The sequence below is a fragment of the Triplophysa rosa genome, linkage group LG9 (assembly GCF_024868665.1).
Source record: "Triplophysa rosa linkage group LG9, Trosa_1v2, whole genome shotgun sequence".
NCBI lineage: Eukaryota > Metazoa > Chordata > Actinopteri > Cypriniformes > Nemacheilidae > Triplophysa > Triplophysa rosa.
The window spans coordinates 2,334,406-2,354,246 of NC_079898.1; the positions used below are offsets into that span (position 1 = coordinate 2,334,406).

General features: G+C 47.8%; 2 protein-coding genes across 2 annotated transcripts in view; one reads left to right on the forward strand and one right to left on the reverse strand.

Moving 5' to 3' along the window:
* Window positions 1-19,841, forward strand: part of abcc2 (ATP-binding cassette, sub-family C (CFTR/MRP), member 2) — a 113,073-nt gene that overhangs the window by 19,617 nt on the left and 73,615 nt on the right. The gene's annotated exons all lie outside the window — the stretch shown is intronic.
* On the reverse strand, window positions 6,269-7,660 carry LOC130559580 (ladderlectin-like). Its single transcript, XM_057342744.1, has 6 exons — window positions 7,573-7,660; window positions 7,401-7,468; window positions 7,086-7,171; window positions 6,866-6,988; window positions 6,581-6,692; window positions 6,269-6,362 (listed from the first exon to the last, which is right to left on the reverse strand). Exons 2-6 carry the CDS (start codon window positions 7,459-7,461, stop codon window positions 6,295-6,297), a joined length of 450 nt encoding a protein of 149 aa, XP_057198727.1. The 5' UTR covers window positions 7,462-7,468; window positions 7,573-7,660; the 3' UTR covers window positions 6,269-6,294.

Here is a 19,841-nt window from a genome sequence, read left to right on the forward strand (position 1 = left end):
TCGGCAGCTTTTCAAGACATTTAACTCTTTGCCCCCTCCTCCCCCGCCCACTTCATCTTTGACTGCGGAGGACTTCGCTGTATTTTTCACTGAGAAAACATCATCATAGCAAACAATTCTCAGCACCTCAGACCTCGTACACACTACCCTCACTTCAAACACTGAACTCTCCTCTTTCGCCCCACTGACTGACACTGAAGTCACCAGACTTCTCTCCAGCCACCCCACCACCTGTCCCCTTGACCCAATCCCCTCCCATCTCCTTCAGGCCATATCCAGCACACTCACACCTGCACTCACACAATCATCAACACCTCCCTGCTCACCGGCAAGTAGCACAGCCCACAACTCTAGGCAGTTGATATGCCAACGCAGGCGGGGGCCCGTCCACCGCCCCGACACTGCGTGCCCGTTGCACACAGCACCCCAGCCCTGAAGGGAGGCATCCGTCGTTACCACGACGTGTCTTGACACCTGCCCTAGGGGGACCCCCTCCCGTAGGAAGGCCATAGACGACCAAGGGGTCAGGGCTGCGCCGGCAAAAAGGCGTGATGACCATACGCCTGCTGCCGGTGTGCCACGCTCTCCAAGGAACTCGACTCTGTAGCCAGTGTTGGAGCGGTCGCATGTGCATCAACCCGAGGGGGACCACCCCCGCCGAGGATGCCATGTGCCCCAGGAGCCTCTGAAATTGTTTCAGGGAGACCGCTGGCTGCCTGAAATGCTTCAGTCAGTGTAACACTGACCGGGCGCGCTCTGTAGTCAGTCGCGCTGTCATGGAGACAGAGTCGAGTTCCATACCGAAAAAGGAGATGCTCTGCGCGGGGCAGAGCTTGCTATTTTCCCAGTTGACCTGTAGTCCCAACCGATCTAGGTGCCGGAGCACCAGGTCCCTGTGTGTACACAACAGATCTCGCGAGTGAGCCGAGATGAGCCATTCGTCGAGATAGTTAAGTACCCGCACACTTTCTTCCCTGAGGGGAAGGAGGGCGGCTTCCACAACCTTCGTAAAGACCCGTGGAGACAGGGACAGACCGAAGGGGAGGACTCTGTACTGATATGCCTGTCCCTCGAACGCGAACCGCAGGAACGGCCGGTGTCGAGGGAGGATCGAGACATGAAAGTACGCGTCCTTCAGGTCGATTGTCATGAACCAATCCTGACGCCTGACGGACGTCAGGATGCGCTTCTGCGTGACCATCCTGAAAGGCAGCTTGTGTAGGTGTCTGTTCAGAACACGCAGATCCAAGATAGGGCGCAACCCTCCGCCTTTCTTGGGGACAATGAAGTACGGGCTGTAGAACCCGTTGAACATCTCGGCCGGTGGGACGGGCTCGATCGCTCCTTTCACCAGAATTGAGGCGACCTCCGTCCGCAGTACGGGTGCATCTCTGCCTCTGACTGAGGTAAAAAGGACGCCCCTGAACTTGGGCGGACGTGTAGCGAACTGAATCGCGTAGCCGAGATGGATCGTCTTCCTCAGCCAGCCTGACAGTCTGGGAAGCTGAGCCCAAGCTCCCAGATACTGAGACATGGGGAATAGAGGTTTGATCTGCTTAATCGCCCCCGCGGAGGGTGGTTCGATGGCTAGCAGTACGGATTCCTTGCCGGGGGAGGACCCCCGGGGAGGAGATCGGCTCTGCTCTTTTTCCTGCCTGGCGATTGTCCAGCTCAACGCACTGTCTGTCTGAGAGTGCTGAAGGCTGGTGTTTATACTCGACATTGCGCTTCGCCGTGACGCAACGTTGAGTTGCCGTCCACCGTCGACCAGAGGGTGGGAACGGTTGTGAAAACCCAGAGAGAGAGGAAGCTCTTTTTGTGAGGAAGTGGGCACTGGCCCCCTAGGGGGGACCAGCTGATGGTAGGACGGTGCAGGAACCGTCCCTATCCGACCCAGCGATGGAGTGGCTGGAATCGGGCCCGGTGGTAGTCTCAATCTCCCTGGGGTCTCTCCGTCAGGGCCGCTTCTGCTTCCGCGACAGCTGCTGATGGGGAGGCGGTTTCCTCTTCGACGTCCTTTTACGGGAGGCAGCCTGAGAAGGGGGCACTGGAGCCGGAACCGGAGTCGAAGAGGGCCGAGGCTGCTGGGAAGCAGACGCCGCTCGGGATCTCGAAGGCCTGACGGCGGCCGAGTCACGGCGGGGCAGGATGTGTCTGATTGCCTCCGTCTGCTTCTTCACCGTCGAGAACTGCTGAGAGAAATCCTCAAGGGTTTCACCACACAGCCCTCCCTGCGAGATGGGGGCGTCGAGAAAGCGAACCTTCTCGGCGTCCCGCATCTGCTCAAGGTTGAGCCAGAGGTGCCTCTCTTGGACCACCATGGTGGACATCGCCCGACCCTAGGCCCGTGCCGTCACCTTAGTCGCCCGTAGAGCGAGATCGGTGGCGGTATGGAGTTCCTGCATTACCGTTGGGTCAGTCTTACCCTCGTGGAGCTCCTTCAACGCCTTGGCCTGATGGACCTGCAGGATGGCCATGGCGTGGAGGGAGGAGGCGGCCTGACCCGCAGCAGCGTAAGCCTTCGACACCAGCGATGCTGAAAATTTACACGCCCTGGATGGGAGTCTAGGCCGAGCCCTCCAGGTGGCCGCTGTCTGCAGGCACAAGTGCACCGCGACAGCACGCTCCACCTGGGGGATCTCGACATAGCCCCTGGCCGCCCCACAATCGAGGGAAGTAAGGGCGACTGAGCCTTTCTGATTGGAACGGGCTGTGAGGGGCGCGTTCCAAGTCTTACTCAGCTCCTCATGCACCTCCGGGAAGAACGGGACCGGAGCTGGGCGCGGCCTGGAGCCGCGCTCAGACCCCAGGTACCACGTATCCAACTGCGAGCGCTGGGGTAAAGGCGGTGCTGTGCACTGCAGCCCAATGCTCGCGGCGGCCCGGAAGAGCATGGTTGACATCTCAACGTCCGCCTCTTCCTGGGCTCTACCCCCCGGGGGAAGGAACTCCGAGGAATCGTCGGGGTCGGATGCCAAAAGATCGCCCTCCGATGCTGTGATCGACATCTCATCTTCGTCACGCACTTCCGAGTACGTGGCGGAGGAACAAGATGGGGTAGGACCGTCTTTTGAGGGATGATCAGACGAGCGAGACGGGGCGTGAACGGTCCTTGCGCCTGTGGCTGGCGGGTTAACGTTCACAGTGATCCCCATATCACCCCCGGTGTTAAACGAAACGGGCGGCAGGGCCGTAGTCACTGCCGTCACGGATCGGGTAACAGACGAGGTGGTGGCTTTATCCATAAAGAATACCGCCACCCGTGACCGCAACGTCTGGATAGGCATCCGCCCGCAGTGCGGGCAGGATGTATCCACGAAGGCTGCCTCAGCGTGCCGGAGACCCAAACACCTGAGACAGACATCGTGTTCATCCCTTTCCTCAATGAGCGCGTCGCACCCAAGAGAACAGCGGGACATGCCACGCTGGAGATTTGCTCTTTTAGAAAAAAGGAAAATTGCTCAGACACTTCTGGAACTGCCGAGACGCCCAGGGGAAAGTCGCTGCAGGAAGGGACCGTCTGCTGCACCACGTCGTAGATTCCAGCAGGATAGGACCAGCGAAGATCTGGAGATGCTCATCAGATGCTTACGCTCTGAAGAACAAAAGGTGAATGAATGAGCACGCCGGCTTCCCTCTTATACCCGGACATCTGGGGAGGAGCCCGGAATGCAAATTTCATTCGCAAATTTTCATTGGCCTTTTCTAAATACTCAAGACAAACCCCATTCTGTCGGTTCGACACAACGTCGAGAGACCGACAGAAAGGGAACTGAGAGCTATCATGTCTAACAGGTAGGAAATATACAGTAATTGTTCTCAAACACTTCACAGTCTTTAATGCTAAATTCTAAATTAAATACAGAATCAAAGCTACAAAACACATTGATTAACATTAGTGACAGGAATCACAGCAGCAGGTTTAAGAATGCCCCTTTAGAGCTGCCGTTCTACACAGATCTGATGCGCTTTCCCATTTTCACAACTCTTGAACACGTTGAAATCTGTGCTTACGAAAATGCTAGACAAAACGGGCTTTCTGACATAATATTGTTTTCATGTAATGCTAGACAAAGAATGGCAAAATAAACGGATGCTGCATTAATTGCACATTTTAACACGTTAATCTGAAAAAAATGTGTTATCGTTGACAGCCCTATTAAAACCCTGTAGTATTTGGTAATACCGAACAGCCATTAAATGTTGTAAATAAATGTAATGCAAAGTGTATAGAAACTTTGACATAGAGTGTGACTTTGAATGAAATGTATACACAAGTTATTCAGTGAAGCAAGTGTTTAAAATGTTTGGCAGAAATAAAAATCATGAAGAGATCGGATGATGCTGAAGACGTTATGGTTTCTTAATGAAAAGAAGCCTATGACTGCCGTGAAAAACTTAGGCACATCAATATAAAGACAACAGGTAAAAATAAGTGGTCAAGCTGTAGTCGAAAATCACAGTGGAGGAGCAAATACGGTATTTCATATACAATTTATTTGGCTCTTAGACTATGACAGTGTCTAGTATTTGCAAAACATTTAACTAGGGAGCGTCTCAACATTCCCAATAACAATAGAACAGAATATGAAAAACTGATACATTAACATACAACTTTATGCACCTACATGGTGTCACGAATCACAGTGAGGGAGAACCCAAGTGCAGGCAGCGGGAATGCAGGGGTTAACAAAGACTTTTATTAAATAATAATAAAACACAAAACAAGAACCCACGATGGGGCAGAACAGCACAAACAGGATAAATAACAGGACGAAGACTAACTGACGCTAAACTGGACTAAACAACACTTGACAAAGTTAACTAAACTGACACTTACTAAGACAGATGAAACAGCAACAACGGGAACAGGGCAGGTGAGGAACATTAGACAAGGCAGGGAAGCAATACATGAAACGAGAGGGGCGGGGCCAATGACAAGACACAAGAAAACACATGGAGGGTCAAAAGATAAACACCCCATGGTTTTCTCACACAAAACCAAAGGCTTTGTCATGGCTCTGCCACAGGACCAAGAAAAACATGACTAATTGAGGCAGAGCCATGACAGAAGCCCCCCCTTTAATGAGCACCTGCAGGTGCTCACCAAGGGGTAGACTGACGAGACAAGACTGACTGGGTGACAGACAGGACAAGGCAAAACAACAAAAACCCCCTCTCATCCGAGGGTTGTCCCCCCTCCAAAATAATTAAAAATCTCACTGTCTATTGTGAAATATATATTTATGTAAACCTAAAATAATTGTGCAAGTATAAAAAAATACAAATGCAAAAAATGCGTTTTAACTTTAGAAACAGTAAAGTTCCCCCTCCCCTGCCTCACAGTGGTTTGGCCCACTGCCTGCTTTCCCTGTTCATCTCACCTAAGCTACACACACATTAGTCAGGTAAGCGGCTCGGTTAATGTTGAACTCCAGTAAGTAGGCTATTTTATTCACTTTAAATGAAGTGATTCTCTTTAAGGAACCATTTTTCCAAACAACTAATTTAATAATGTTCAATACAAATTTGACCAAAAAAGTCATTTTGTTATCTGTGATAATGTCATATCTTATGCCTTATTTTCTATAAACTTGTATGTTATGTTTTTAGGCATGTCAAGTCATACATACATTACTTTATGTGATAAATCACCTAAGTTTTCATTTAAAACAGCAGAATTCGCAAAAGACAAGTAGTTTGCATCTCTGAAATCTTAGCATTTCATATTTTTATTGTAAAACCGTTGGCTTTGTTATGTTTGCCTTCTCACATCTCACTACACAGTCACAGTGTTTAGCGCCTGTCTGCAGACTGTCTTCTTCAATTTGATCTGCTGAATTGACTAAAAATCTGAGAATAGTACAGAAACAGGGAGCAAAGCACAGAGCAGTAATCAAGAGCATCTGAATGGCAGCAAAGTTGGAAGAACAATGATAAATAAATAAGATAATAAAAGACAAAGATAATAAAATAAAATAAAATAAATAAATAAACAACAAGCAAATTTGTTGGCATTTGTTGGATCAGTGTGAATTAGACTTTGAATGACTGGATTAACAGCAACGGAAGGACAGGCTTTTAGTAAGCCTCAATACACAGTGTTCAAATGAGTTACCCATACTAATGAATGTTAAGATTGATTGATACCTAAATGTTTTACATGACAAAAAGTTTGACTCCACAATTCAGACAATTTGCTTTTGAAATGCTTTTATTGCTTTGAGACATATTTCAAATTATTGAAGATTAGAGATGGTACAATTTTAAGGTGTACTGTATGCAGAATTCTCATCAGCGGTTTCGAGCACAAATGTAACCCAGTGTGCTAGTACAGGTTTCATCGTTCCAGCAATGGTTATCTGTAGGATAAGATTAAAATTATATTACAAATAAATATAGTTGTCGGAATAATGAAAGGTAAACCCATAAATTAGTTAACGACATTATAATTTGTATATTACATTTAAACAATATGTATTGTTCAAAAGATGTGTCAACAAAACTAGCTACTTTATTATTAAAGCACTGTAAATTGTCAGGATTGTCAGGATTCACAAAACAAAAATAGAATTCTTACTGGAAGTGTTTAGTTCCAGGCAGTGTTCAGTACCATCATTATTGTCAGGTTGTATATCGCACCAGTTGGTGTAGTCAAATGGAGATCCGTCTGTCCACAGCCATTGTTTTTCCTAAAGAATGAGAAGATCCAGTAACATTAAAACTTAATAACATATTAAGAAATTAATGAACCCAGAGAAAATTTGTTTTAAAAAAATCATACATTACAGACTAAACTGACAAATAAGTCTTTTGTAACTGAAAACTGTTTGTATGTAAATGTTTTTAAAGCAGAAATATTTACCATTTCACCATCATGACCTCCAATCCAAACACGTGTGTTAACAGGTACCAGACTAAGGAGAAACTCATTTTGTGCTTTACTGCGCACAGACGCAAGATTTGCATCAAGGCTTTCACAATTTTTCTAAAGAGAGATTTTTGGGGGTCATTCCAAAATCTAACCGTTTTAGCTTAGATACAGAAACGGATTATTCTTGAATCAAATGTTGAGATAAAAGTACCTCTGCTGTGACCCAGTTAACTGCCTCGGGGAAGAACTTGAAGCATTCCACTCCAAAAGGTGTCCATCCAAATTTACAGTCTTCAGCTATACAGTACATGACATATTAGAGATTTACTCGCTGTAACACTCACAGTAACGAAAGGTGTTATTTATTAAAGCTCTGTGATTTATGCTTTAGACTGTAAAATCTCTTCTAATCATGACAATATTGATTCATGTCACATATTTCCTGTTATCACATTAAGAGCACAGAACAGTCTGTCAGAGTTGTTTGACACTTTGTAATTGCATTAATAAATAAATGTGTTGATACCTGCTGCATTCTCCCCAGAAAAGACCAAGAAAAGAAGCACAAGACCTCTCATCACTGCCATGATAAATCTGAAAATGAATAAAAACAGAGATGGAAAAGTGACTCAAATGCAGATTATTTAGTAGTTAATATTAAAGACAAAATCTTCAGTACGTCAGTGGTTTAAACTCACCGCTTTTTGGATTCTTGCTTTCAGAACTTTAATGAGGATTGTGTGAAGCTGTATTCAGAATCCCACTTTTATACCTTTTTCTTCATGATATGTAAACAGTGTGTTACAAGCTTGTATGTTCTACAAATTACTTACTTGGAATTTTAGGTGGTACGCATAGTGTTATATTAAATACTGGACTTGATTGGCTATTACTATTGACTTTACACATTTGCTAATCTGCCTGTTTGCTTACTCTGCCGTTTTAATTTTCTAATGAAGCAAATAAAGATAACATTCAGAGTAATTTTGTTAGTTCTCCTGTAGCTTAAAGTTTGCCTTTAATGTGCCTCATGACAAACCTCTCAAAGTCACAGGGACCTCTTGGGCACAAGCATGATGGAGGTAGTCTTAGGGCATGTGGGAACAATGGCACTGCTCAAACAGGTTAGTAACAGGATTTACCCTCAAGTTATTTTGGAACAGAAAAAGGCTCTCTGAAACTGCTGAAAAAACTGCATTTCTACAAATGGCATCGTAAAAAAAATTGTTTCCATCTCTGTTGCAGCAGTTTTGGACTTTTCTGTTCTAAAATGACTGTACCGCTGTGTACAAGTCATTGGTGTTGGATGATGAATTTTTGACTCAAAGTCTGCATTGAAATTCACACCAAAGGTGTTCGGTTGGGTTTAGGACTTGGATTTATGCAGACCAGTCAAGTTCTGTCACACTCACTGAATCAGTCATTTCATTCTGAACCTTGCCCTATACACAGGGGCATTGTCATGATGGAAAAGAAAAGGGCCCTTCTCAAACTGTTGCTATAAAATTATAAGCACACAATTCCCTAGAATATCATTATATCCTGTAACATTAAGATTGGTACCCACGGAAATGAATAAAGTAGTCAAACCCGTTTATTAGGAGGGGGCGACACAATACTTTTGGCAATATAGTGTATCTTAAAGGAGTCATATGACACAACTATAACAAATATTATCATTTGTTTTAGATACAATGCAATGTGTATACACGATTTAAGGTTCAAAAACGCTGTATTTTCCACATACCGTGCATGTTTGTATCTTTTGTCATTAAATATACATATTTTACAGTATCTGATTATAGCATAGTGATAAAAATACTTGTATGTATTCATCCAGCAAATACATCAATGATATTCACACTTTAACGTTATCTCATGGCCATAAATAATGCAACTTTATCAAACAGTATAGAGCTTGTAGCATAGATCGAAACACAGATTTGTAACACAGATCGAAACACAGAAAGAACCAAATTCTATGAGCGTTAAGCACAGAAACCCCTCACAAGTGAATCATATGTTTGTTTATTAAAACTACCTAACATGGTAAACACAATGACGATCGCATAAACACAAACAATACATACATGAAACATTAAACACAAATGCGCTAGGGAGCACGGAGAGACGAGTGAGAGAGTAAGAGAGAGAGAGAGAGCATGGCTGCGATAGCTAAAACATGTCTGAAAACGTCTTGGTTAGGTATGTAACCTCTGTTCGCTGATGGAGGGAACAAGACGATGTGTCAAACCGACAGATGGGGTTTGACTTGAGAACCTACCATCTTCTGACTAGTTTAGAAAAGGCCAATGAATTTGGCGAATTAGGCAATCAGTGGACACGGAGAATGCTTGTAGATCCCCTACCCTCTTGATGGAGATGAGCGCCACCAGGGGAGCCGTCTTCATCGTAAGAGAAAGAGCGGCATCTCCCAGGGGCTCGAAGGGGGGCCTCCAGAGGCCCGCCACGACCCACCAAGAGGGTACGGAGCGCGGACGAGGCGGATTCCGCCTCCTCGCGCCCCTTAGGAACCTAATGATCAGGTCGTGCTGTCCCAGAGACTTTCCAGTGACTGGTTCATGATGAGCGGCAATGGCGGCTACATACATTTCAGTGTGGAAGGGGAGAGATTACTCTCGAGTCTCTCTTGTAGGAAGGACAACCCGTTCCCAATCGCGCAACTCCGCGGGTCTTCTCTTGAGAAGAGCACCAGGACGAGAAGAGGCGCCACNGGGTCTTCTCTTGAGAAGAGCACCAGGACGAGAAGAGGCGCCACTTAAGGCGCACAGCCGCCTAGTGGCAGGGGCCCTAGCCTGAGTGATAATCTCAAGCCACTCAGGATCTCCTCGTTCAGTACAGGAGCCAGATGCGTTTCTCGATAATCTGCCTGAATTGTGTCAAATCTCTAGCATGAGTAATAACGTTGAAGATCTTGACACTACCATTGAAAATTTTAACTCCACTTTCTCAGAAACGCAAGACACAGTTACTCCACTGCGTTTAAAGAGTGCCAAAATTAAAAATGGCAGCCCCACACCGTGGTATAATGAACACACTCAGGCTCAAAAGAAAGAATGAAAAATGAAAATGAAAAATGGCGCGCAACTTTAAGAAAACTAAATTAGAGGTATTTCGTATAGCATGGAAGGATAGTATTCAAAAATACAGGAAAGCCCTAAAAACGTCTAGATCCGCCTACTTCTCATCACTAATAGAAGAAAACCAGCACAACCCTAGGTTTTTATTTAACACAGTGGCTAAATTAACAAACAATAAATCGTCAGCGACTTCTGATTCTGGATATCAGCATAACACTGATGAATTTATGGACTACTTCACAAATAAAATCCAAGATATTAGAGAAAAAATTATAACAATGCAAACAGAAGTGAAACCCGCTGAACAAACTAATTACAGCGCCCCTAATGAGAAATTCCAATTATTTTCTACCGTAGATCACGATGAACTGTCTAAAATCATCAGATCATCTAAATCAACAACATGCATGCTAGACCCTATACCTACAAATCTACTGAAAGAGATGCTCCCAGAAATTATAGATCCTCTTCTTAGCATTATTAACTCATCTCAGACATTAGGACATGTGCCTAAAGCATATAAGGTGGCTGTTATAAGGCCCCTTGTCAAAAAACACCAACTTGACCCTAGAGAACGTCTTGGTTACGGATGTAACCTCGGTTCCCTTTCTGTCGGTCTCTCGATGTTGTGTCGAACCGACAGAATGGGGTTTGTCTTGAGAACCTATCATCTTCTGAGTATTTAGAAAAGGCCAATGAAAATTGGCGAATGAAATTTGCATGCCGGGCTCCTCCCCAGATGTCCGGGTATAAGAGGGAAGCCGGCGTGCTCATTCATTCACCTTTTGTTCTTCAGAGCCTACGCATCTGGTGAGCTTCTCTACGATCTGGGTGATCATTCTTTCTGCTGGAATCTACGACGTGGACAGCGGACGGTCCCTTCCTGCAGTGACTCTCCCCTGGGCGTCTCGGCAGTTCCGGAGGTGTTCGAGCAAATTTCCTTTTCTAAAAGAGCAAATTTCTCCAGCGTGGCTTGTCCCGCTGTTCTCATGGGTGCAACACACTCATCGAGGAGGGGGACGGACACAATGCCTGCTTCCAGTACGCTGGGGCAGACGTTGTGGATACGTCCTGCCCGCACTGCGGGCGGTGACGATTCAGACGTTGCGTCACAGGTGGCTGTGTTCCCACGGGACTCAGCCACCACCTCGTTTGCTCCCCGTTCCGTGGCGGCAGGACTACGGCCCTGCCGTCCGCTATGGCAAGCAGCGAGGGTGAGATGAGGATTACTGTGAGCGATAATCCGCCAGCCACGGCTCACGGACCGTTCACACCTCGTTTCGCTCGTCTGACCGTTCCCCAAAAAAGACGGTCCGCCGTCTTATTCCTCAATCACGTATTCGGACACGATGCGTGATGATGAGAGGTCTCTTGCAGCATCGGGGGGTGACGTACTGCCATCCGACTCCGACGATTCTTCGGGCTCCCTCCCTCGGGGGGTCGAGCCCAGGAAAAAGCGGATGTCGAGATGTCGGCCATGCTTTCCCGGGCCGCCGTGAGTGTTGGGTTGCAGTGCCCGCACTGCCTCTCCCGGCGCTCGCGGCTGGCTACATGGCGCCTCGGGTTTGAGCGCGGCTCCAAGCCGCGCCCGCCCCCAGTGCCGTGTTTACCGGAAGTGCATGAGGAACTTAGTAAGACCTGGAACGCCCCCTTTCCGGCACGTTTCACGTCAAACAAAGTTCTGTCACCCTCTCTTCCCTCGAGGTTGAGACAGCTGGAGGATGCGTCGGTGTCCCCAGGTGGAGTTGCCGCCGCGGTGCACTCGTGCCCGTAGGTGGCGGCCACCTGGGGGGGCTCGACCTAGACTCCCGTCCAAAGCATGTGGTGTCTCGGCATCTCTGGTGTCGAGAGCTTACATTGCGGCGGACCAAGCTGCCTCCTCTCTCCACGCTATGGCTCCTGCCAGGCCAGGGCGTTGAGAGAGCTCCACGAGGGTAAGACCGACCCAGCGCTTATGCAGGAACTCCGCGCCGTCACCGACCTCGCTCTACGGGCGACCAAGGTGACCACGGGGGCCCTGGGTCGGACGATGTCCACACTTGTGGTCCATGAGAAACTCCTCTGGCCGATACTTGCGCAGATGAGTAACGCTGAGAAGGTCCGCTTTCTCGACGTACCCGTCTCGCAAGGGGGGGCTGGTTGGTGTTACTGTCGAGCCGCAGCGGNTGAGGGATGATCAGACGAGCGAGACGGGGCGTGAACGGTCCTTGCGCCTGTGGCTGGCGGGTTAACGTTCACAGTGATCCCCATATCACCCCCGGTGTTAAACGAAACGGGCGGCAGGGCCGTAGTCACTGCCGTCACGGATCGGGTAACAGACGAGGTGGTGGCTTTATCCATAAAGAATACCGCCACCCGTGACCGCAACGTCTGGATAGGCATCCACCCGCAGTGCGGGCAGGATGTATCCACGAAGGCTGCCTCAGCGTGCCGGAGACCCAAACACCTGAGACAGACATCGTGTCATCCCCTTCCTCAATGAGCGCGTCGCACCCAAGAGAACAGCGGGACATGCCACGCTGGAGAATTTGCTCTTTTAGAAAAAAGGAAAATTGCTCAGACACTTCTGGAACTGCCGAGACGCCCAGGGGAAAGTCGCTGCAGGAAGGGACCGTCCGCTGCACCACGTCGTAGATTCCAGCAGGATAGGAGGAAGATCTGGAGTCAGCGAAGATCTGGAGATGCTCATCAGATGCTTAGGCTCTGAAGAACAAAAGGTGAATGAATGAGCACGCCGGCTTCCCTCTTATACCCGGACATCCGGGGAGGAGCCCGGATGCAAATTTCATTCGCCAATTTTCATTGGCCTTTCTATCTCGAGATGATAGCTCAAGACAAACCCCATTCTGTCGGTTCGACACAACGTCGAGAGACCGACAGAAAGGGAACAGCGGGACATGCCACGCTGGAGAAATTTGCTCTTTTAGAGAAAAAAACTCGAACACTTCTGGAACCGCCGAGACGCCCAGGGGAAGTCGCTGCAGGAAGGGACAGTCCGCTGCACCACGTCGTAGAGCCGGCAGTCTTGTAGCGAAGTCTGTTGATCATGAGCGAAGGCTCCGAAGAACAAAAGGTGAATGAATGAGGCACACCGTCTCCCTTTTATACCCGGATATCCGGGGGCGGAGTCCGGCATGCAAATTTCATTCGCCAATTTTCATTGGCCTTTTCTAAGAAGTCGGAAGTGATTGGTTCTCAAGGACGAACCCCATCTGTCGGTTCGACACAACGTCGAGAGACCGACAGAAAGGGAATTATAGTTTTAAGATTATCATTAATAATCTAATAGCATTTGAAATTTTGTGGTGAAGACGTGTCAAGTGACCGCGTCCTTCTTTATCCAGCTCTATCATCTCAGCTCTTGTCAGGTCGCCGCTTCCCATTCTCCACTCTACCATCAGGTCTGGCCATGAACTGCATCCTGCTCGCTGGACCTTGGACCTTGGAACCTTGGAACAATGAGACAAGACTGGCTGAGAGTAGAGTAGAGTACTGTTCTGCACTCTTTGATGCAACAAGTACATCAGTTGTGTTTTTGGTTCCGGTTGATCTAACTAATGCAGCCTAAACCCTCAGAGGATTTATATTATGGAAGTGTAGTGTATGCAAGATTAAAAAGATGTGTCGTTAGTCTAGATTTAAACTGACAGAATGTGTCTGCGGACAGTGCAGGGAAGACTATTTCAAAGTTTAGGCGCTAGATAGACAAAAGGATCTACCACCTGCACTTGATTTTGAAATTCTAGGTATTACCAACTGACAGGACACCTGAGAGCGTAATGCACGTGAAGGACTGTAATACAAGAGGAGTTCACTTAAGTACACTTAAGCAAGATTTTAAAGTTAACGTGATGCTTTATAGGTAACCAGTGCAAGGTTGACAGAACCGGGCTAATATGCTCATACTTTTTTTGCACGTGTAAGAACTTGAGCTGCCGCGTTTTGGACCAGTTGGAGTTTTTGTAATAAGCCTGAAGGGGAACCACCTAACAGTGCATTACAGTAATCTAGTCTTGATGTCATGAATGCATGAATTAACTTCTCTGCATCTGTCAGTGACAGCATATGACGTAGTTTAAATATATTCTTAAGATGGAAAAACGCAATTTTACAGGTGTTGGTGACATGGCTCTCAAATGACAGATTACTATCGAATAGAATGCCAAGATTCTTAGCTGACGATGTCATGACACTGCTTCTTCATGTCATGTTTATTCTTGGTCTTGTAGCAGAGTCATGGTCAAAGCCTTAGGTTTTATGTGGAGAGAATCATATTATGGTCTATCATAACATATTATGCATTCTCTTCTGTGCCGCGTCTCTGGCCCCGCCCCCTTGTTATCCCATTTAGCTTCCCATTAGTGTTTGATCCCTGCCACCTGCCCTTCACCCTCCCTGTGTCATTATCCCTCGTTTGTATTCCCCTATTTAATGCCCTTGTTTTCTCTGTCCTGTGTCGGTTCGTCTTGTATTGTGCCTAGTTCGTGTCCGGTATTGCTATTTGTTTGTTTTTGCCTGTCCTTGTGAATACCTTACCTGTACCTTGGTGTGAGACGTTGTGTCAGTTTATTTATAGTTTGTTTTTTTGCCACCACGTGGGAAGTCTTTGTTTCTTTTTATTCCATAGTATTATTTAGTCTTGTCTTTGTTACCCCATTGTGGGCTTTTGTTTTGTTTTTTTGTTTCAAATAAACCTGTTTCTTGTTAACCCCTTAATACCCGCTGCCTGCAATTGGGTTCTTCCGAAATCCGTGACAGACGACGAGGGTTTTATGGAACATCCGTCAATAGTTGAGCAGTAGTCTTGGTTGTTACGTTTGGTGGTTTTCGGTACAATAAGTAACACTTCTGTTTTGTCCTAGTTCAGTTGTCATGGCTCTGCTTCCTTAGTCATGTTTTTCTTGGTCCTGTAGCAGAGCCATGACAAAGTCTTTGGTTATGTGTGGAGAGAAACTTATTGTTGTCCTTTGGACAATAATATACTTTCTCTCCAGTGTCTTGTCATTGGCCCCGTTCCTCTCGTTTCCTTGTTATCTTTCCCTAAGTGTTTGATTACCCACACCTGCCCTGTGTCGTTATCCCTCGTTTGTGTTTCCCTATATATACCCTCTTGTTTCTTTGTCCTGTGCTCGTGCATTGTACATGGTGTCTTTCTTGGCTTTCGTCGTTGGATGTTTCCTGTGCGTTTTGTCTTCCCCTTGCCCGTGCTCCAGTTTGGATTGTCTTGTCACATTTTGTAAGTGTTAGTTTAGTTTGTCTAGTAATGTTTTTGCTTAGTTTATTGTGAGTCAGTCTACGTCCTGTTTAGTATCCTGTTTGTTTTGTTATACCTCCTCGTGGGTTTTTGTTTTGTGTTTTTTTTGTCAAATAAAGTACCCTGTTAACCCCTTCATCTCTGCCTGCCTGCATTTGAGTTCTTCCGCCCTGTACTGACAGAATGACACGAGCCACATTCAGAACCCAGCGGGCAGCAAGATGGACGGCACGGCGTCGTCCTCACGGTCCGCTCAAGCCCGCTTGCTGCTAGGTTTCCGCCAGGGGAACTACGGGAATCGGGAGTTCGCCGGGGCATTCTCGGCGGTGGCTGAGACGGCTGAGTTCAACGAGGCAGAGTTGAAGACGATCTTCAACTGCTGCCTCACTCAGCGCCTCACCCCGTCTGAGAAGAGGCTGCTGGGTCCCCTAGGGTTCGCGGCAATGGTCAGGTTCGTGGCCAACCGGGACGATCCCGGGGGTGGGGTTCCACGTGGGACTTCCACCTCGCGGTCGATCACGCCGGAGGGCCTCGACCTGACTGCCGCTGCCCGGGGGGACTCGGTACCCTCCGGCTTGAGCTCCACGGTCCCCGTTCACTCTGGTGGCGCCGGTGAGCGAGCGGGAGGGAGGGGATCCGGGGATGACGTCGGCTGATTCCTCCGCTGCGGAACTCCCTCCGGTCCCCACGGATTCGCCAAGGTCGGCTTTGGATCCGGTGGTGCGGAGAAGGAGGGAGAGGCGCAGCGGAGGAGCGTCCACGCCGGTGCAGCCGGCATCCAGTCCAGTGCGCCGGCGTCCAGTCCGTGCGTCGCTGTCCAGTCCGTGCAAGCGTCCAGTCCGGTGATCCAGCCGGCGTCCAGTCCGGTGATCCAGCCGGCGTCCAGTCCGGTGCAGCCGGCGTCCAGTCCGGTGTCCAGCCGGCGTCCAGTCCGGTGATCCAGCCGGCGTCCAGTCCTGTCCAGCCGGCTTCCAGCCGGCGTCATGTCCAGCCGGCTTCCAGCCGGCGTCAGCCCTGTCCAGCCGGCCTTCCAGCCGGCGTCGCCCTGTCCAGCCGGCCTTCCAGCCGGCGTCAAGCCCTGTCCAGCCGGCCTTCCAGCCGGCGTCAAGCCCTGTCCAGCCGGTCCCTGGGAGACTCCCAGGGCCAAAGACTGTTCCCCCCAGGACTCCTCCTAAGTCCCCCAGGACTCGCGCCCTCGAGCGCAGCCGGGGACTGGGACTGTTCCCCCCAACCCTTTTGGTTTCCCCCCGTGAACTCTTGTTTTGCCCCACCCCCCCTCCCATGTTTGTTTTCTTGTTGTCCCACCCAAGCCCCTTTGTTATTTTGTCTTGTCTCCCACTTATTCTGTTCTCCATGTTTTGTCTGGTCTTGTCTTTGTCTCAGTCTTCCTTGTCCTGTCCGTCTACCCCTTGGTGAGCACCTGGAGGTGCTCATTAAAGGGGGGGCTTCTGTCATGGCTCTGCTTCCTTAGTCATGTTTTTCTTGGTCCTGTAGCAGAGCCATGACAAAGTCTTTGGTTATGTGTGGAGAGAAACTTATTGTTGTCCTTTGGACAATAATATACGTTCTCTCCAGTGTCTTGTCATTGGACCCGTTCCTCTCGTTTCCTTGTTATCTTTCCCTAAGTGTTTGATTACCCACACCTGCCCTGTGTCGTTATCCCTCGTTTGTGTTTCCCTATATATACCCTCTTGTTTCTTTGTCCTGTGCTCGTGCATTGTACATGGTGTCTTTCATGGCGTTCGTCGTTGGATGTTTCCTGTGCGTTTTGTCTTCCCCTTGCCCGTGCTCCAGTTTGGATTGTCTTGTCACATTTTGTAAGTGTTAGTTTAGTTTGTCTAGTAATGTTTTTGCTTAGTTTATTGTGAGTCAGTCTACGTCCTGTTTAGTATCCTGTTTGTTTTGTTATACCTCCTCGTGGGTTTTTGTTTTGTGTTTTTTTTGTCAAATAAAGTACCCTGTTAACCCCTTCATCTCTGCCTGCCTGCATCTGGGTTCTTCCCGCCACACTCTTATGACATCAGTAATAAAAAGTTGTTACTCATCCAGTTTTTTTTTTAAATATGGTGAATGTATACACAGTTCTGTTGATGAGGGGATCGCTGACAGGTGCGAGGATTGCAGACAGATTGCGGGAGCGTGAAGGAAAACGGAGTCCAAGGGGAACGCAGGAGAAACAGACATGGGGGACAGACGAGACTGTGACACATCGAAGTTGTGAATTTGCACAAATTGTTCATAACATAACAGATTCCCATACTTATCAAACATATTCATAAGATGATTAATATCCCTGTTAAACCAAATTCTTAGAAATAAAGATTTATTGGCAACCGTTAAATTGACATTATTCCAAATGAAGGATGTGTGAGGACAGAAATTGTGTGATTAGCAAATTTTCCAACAAATTTTGTGTAAGTAGCAAATTTTCCAACAACCGAAATAAGCTCAGTGTTCATAGCTAAGTATGTGGAAGAGCATTGCTATAACTTTACTATATTTTATTGCAATATAGAGTGTTTAAATATCAACATTAAATCAAAACTACACATTTGAAAATGAAACTGTCAGCTCTCGGGTTTGATCACCTGTTAGTTTTGTCCGTTTCGTCTCTGTTTATGTTTTGTTGAGCACATGGCCTTGTTTGACAGCTCGCCATGTGCTCGGAGTCCGCGTCTGTGTGCCCCGCCCTCCTTGTTATCCCCTTATCACCTCATACCGGTTTTCACTTTCACTATTATCTGCTTCCCTATTTAACTCCCTGTGTTTCTCTGTCCCGTGTCAGACCGTTAGTATTAGTTGCTACCCTGACTTCTCAAGTCTTGTTACCCAGTCTTGTTAAATTGTTAAGACTCACCTTGTAATTATCTCGTCTTTTCTAGGCTACAGAGCTTGTAGTCTTCTGCACGGTGTTTTGCTTCTGCTGTACCCATAGATTGATGCCCCCGCGATCACGGTTCTTGCTTCCACCTCAAATAGGGAAGTTTCTCCCTGCCTCGGATCGGGGCTCCCCATCTCGCTGCTGACTGCATCACGTCACTAAGGTGCTTTGCATCACATCTAGCTCTGGCAGCAGCTGTCCCTCCTCATTGTGGGACGTGGCCACCACCCGAGTTAAATGACAACTAACAGATGCAGGCATTGTATAGCCTGCTGAACGATACGCCTCAATTGTAGTGTCCATTACCCAATGGGCGAGCCTCTGCTTCGTGCACCCTTCCTGCCAGCGCCAAAACAGACAAACAAGGGGTTTGTAGTACGCCATGAAGCAGTCCTTGACACATACTGCCTCAACGCACAAACTGGACACAGGACCTCCTGAAATGTCTCGTTCTCCTGCCTAAATGCTGTTAACTGAATAGGCTGATTTGCGAACTGCGATGACAACACCTTGGGCAGGAAAGCTGGGCCCCACCTGAGACATTGTGGGCTCACTGACAGCACATGCAACCATCTTCTGGTTGGTGTTATTGCCAAAAGAAATGCAGTCTTCATAAAAAGACTCCTAATATCTGCTTGCTTCATAGGGAATATTCATAGAGGTCGCGCACTGTACGGACCGAGCGGTGGCAGCACTTCAGGACGTTCTGGATGACGCAGACTGGGACATGTTCCGGCGCAGCTCTGATAACATCAACGAGTTTACGGAAGCAGTCGTGGGATTTATCGAGAAACTGGAAGATGATACAGTAGAGAAAACAACCATCAGAACGTTTCCCAACCAGAAGCCGTGGGTGGATAAAACTATCCGCGATGCTCTGAAATCTCTCTCTGCTGCCTACAACGTGGGGCTCGCGACTGGGAACATGGACAAACACAAAGCTGCATCCTATAACGTGCGTAGAGCAGTGAAAACAACAAAGCAACGTTATAGTAAAAAGCTAGAGTCTCTCTTTCATCAGAGCTCAAGAAGCATGTGGCAAGGACTAAGAACAATGACGGACTACAAAACACCACCCTCCAGGGCGATGAACGCGGACGCTTCACTTGCAAATGAGCTTAACACCTTTTATGCTCGCTTCGAGGCTGCAGCTAATGGCGACAGAAACGTTAACAGTGTGCCAGCTAATATCGCTAATGGCGCTAGCGGGTTTAACAACACTGCAAACAGCATGCAAGCGGTGAGTGCCGAAGCGAACAATGCGTTCATCATCTCTGAGAACAACGTGAGAACAGCCTTCAGGAGAGTGAATACCAGGAAAGCAGCAGGACCAGACGGCATCACAGGTCGGTTAATGAGAGCCTGTGCTGACCAACTAGTGAAAGTGAAAATGAAAGTGAAAGTGACTTATTAGTCAGATATGGTGACCCATACCCAAAATGTGACCTCTGCATTTAACCCATCCAGAGAGTAGTGAACACACGCACAGCAAGTGGTGAACACACGTACACCCGGAACACACAACTAGCCCTGGTATTTACTGAGATTTTCAACCTCTCCCTGGAACAGTCTGTAATCCCCTCGTGCTTTAAACAGTCCACCATTGTTCCTGTCCCAAAGAAACCCCAACCTGCCTGTCTAAACGACTACTGTCCAGTAGCTCTAACCTCCACTGTGATGAAGCGCTTTGAAAGATTAGTAAGAGACTTCATTGCTTCACTACCTGACACC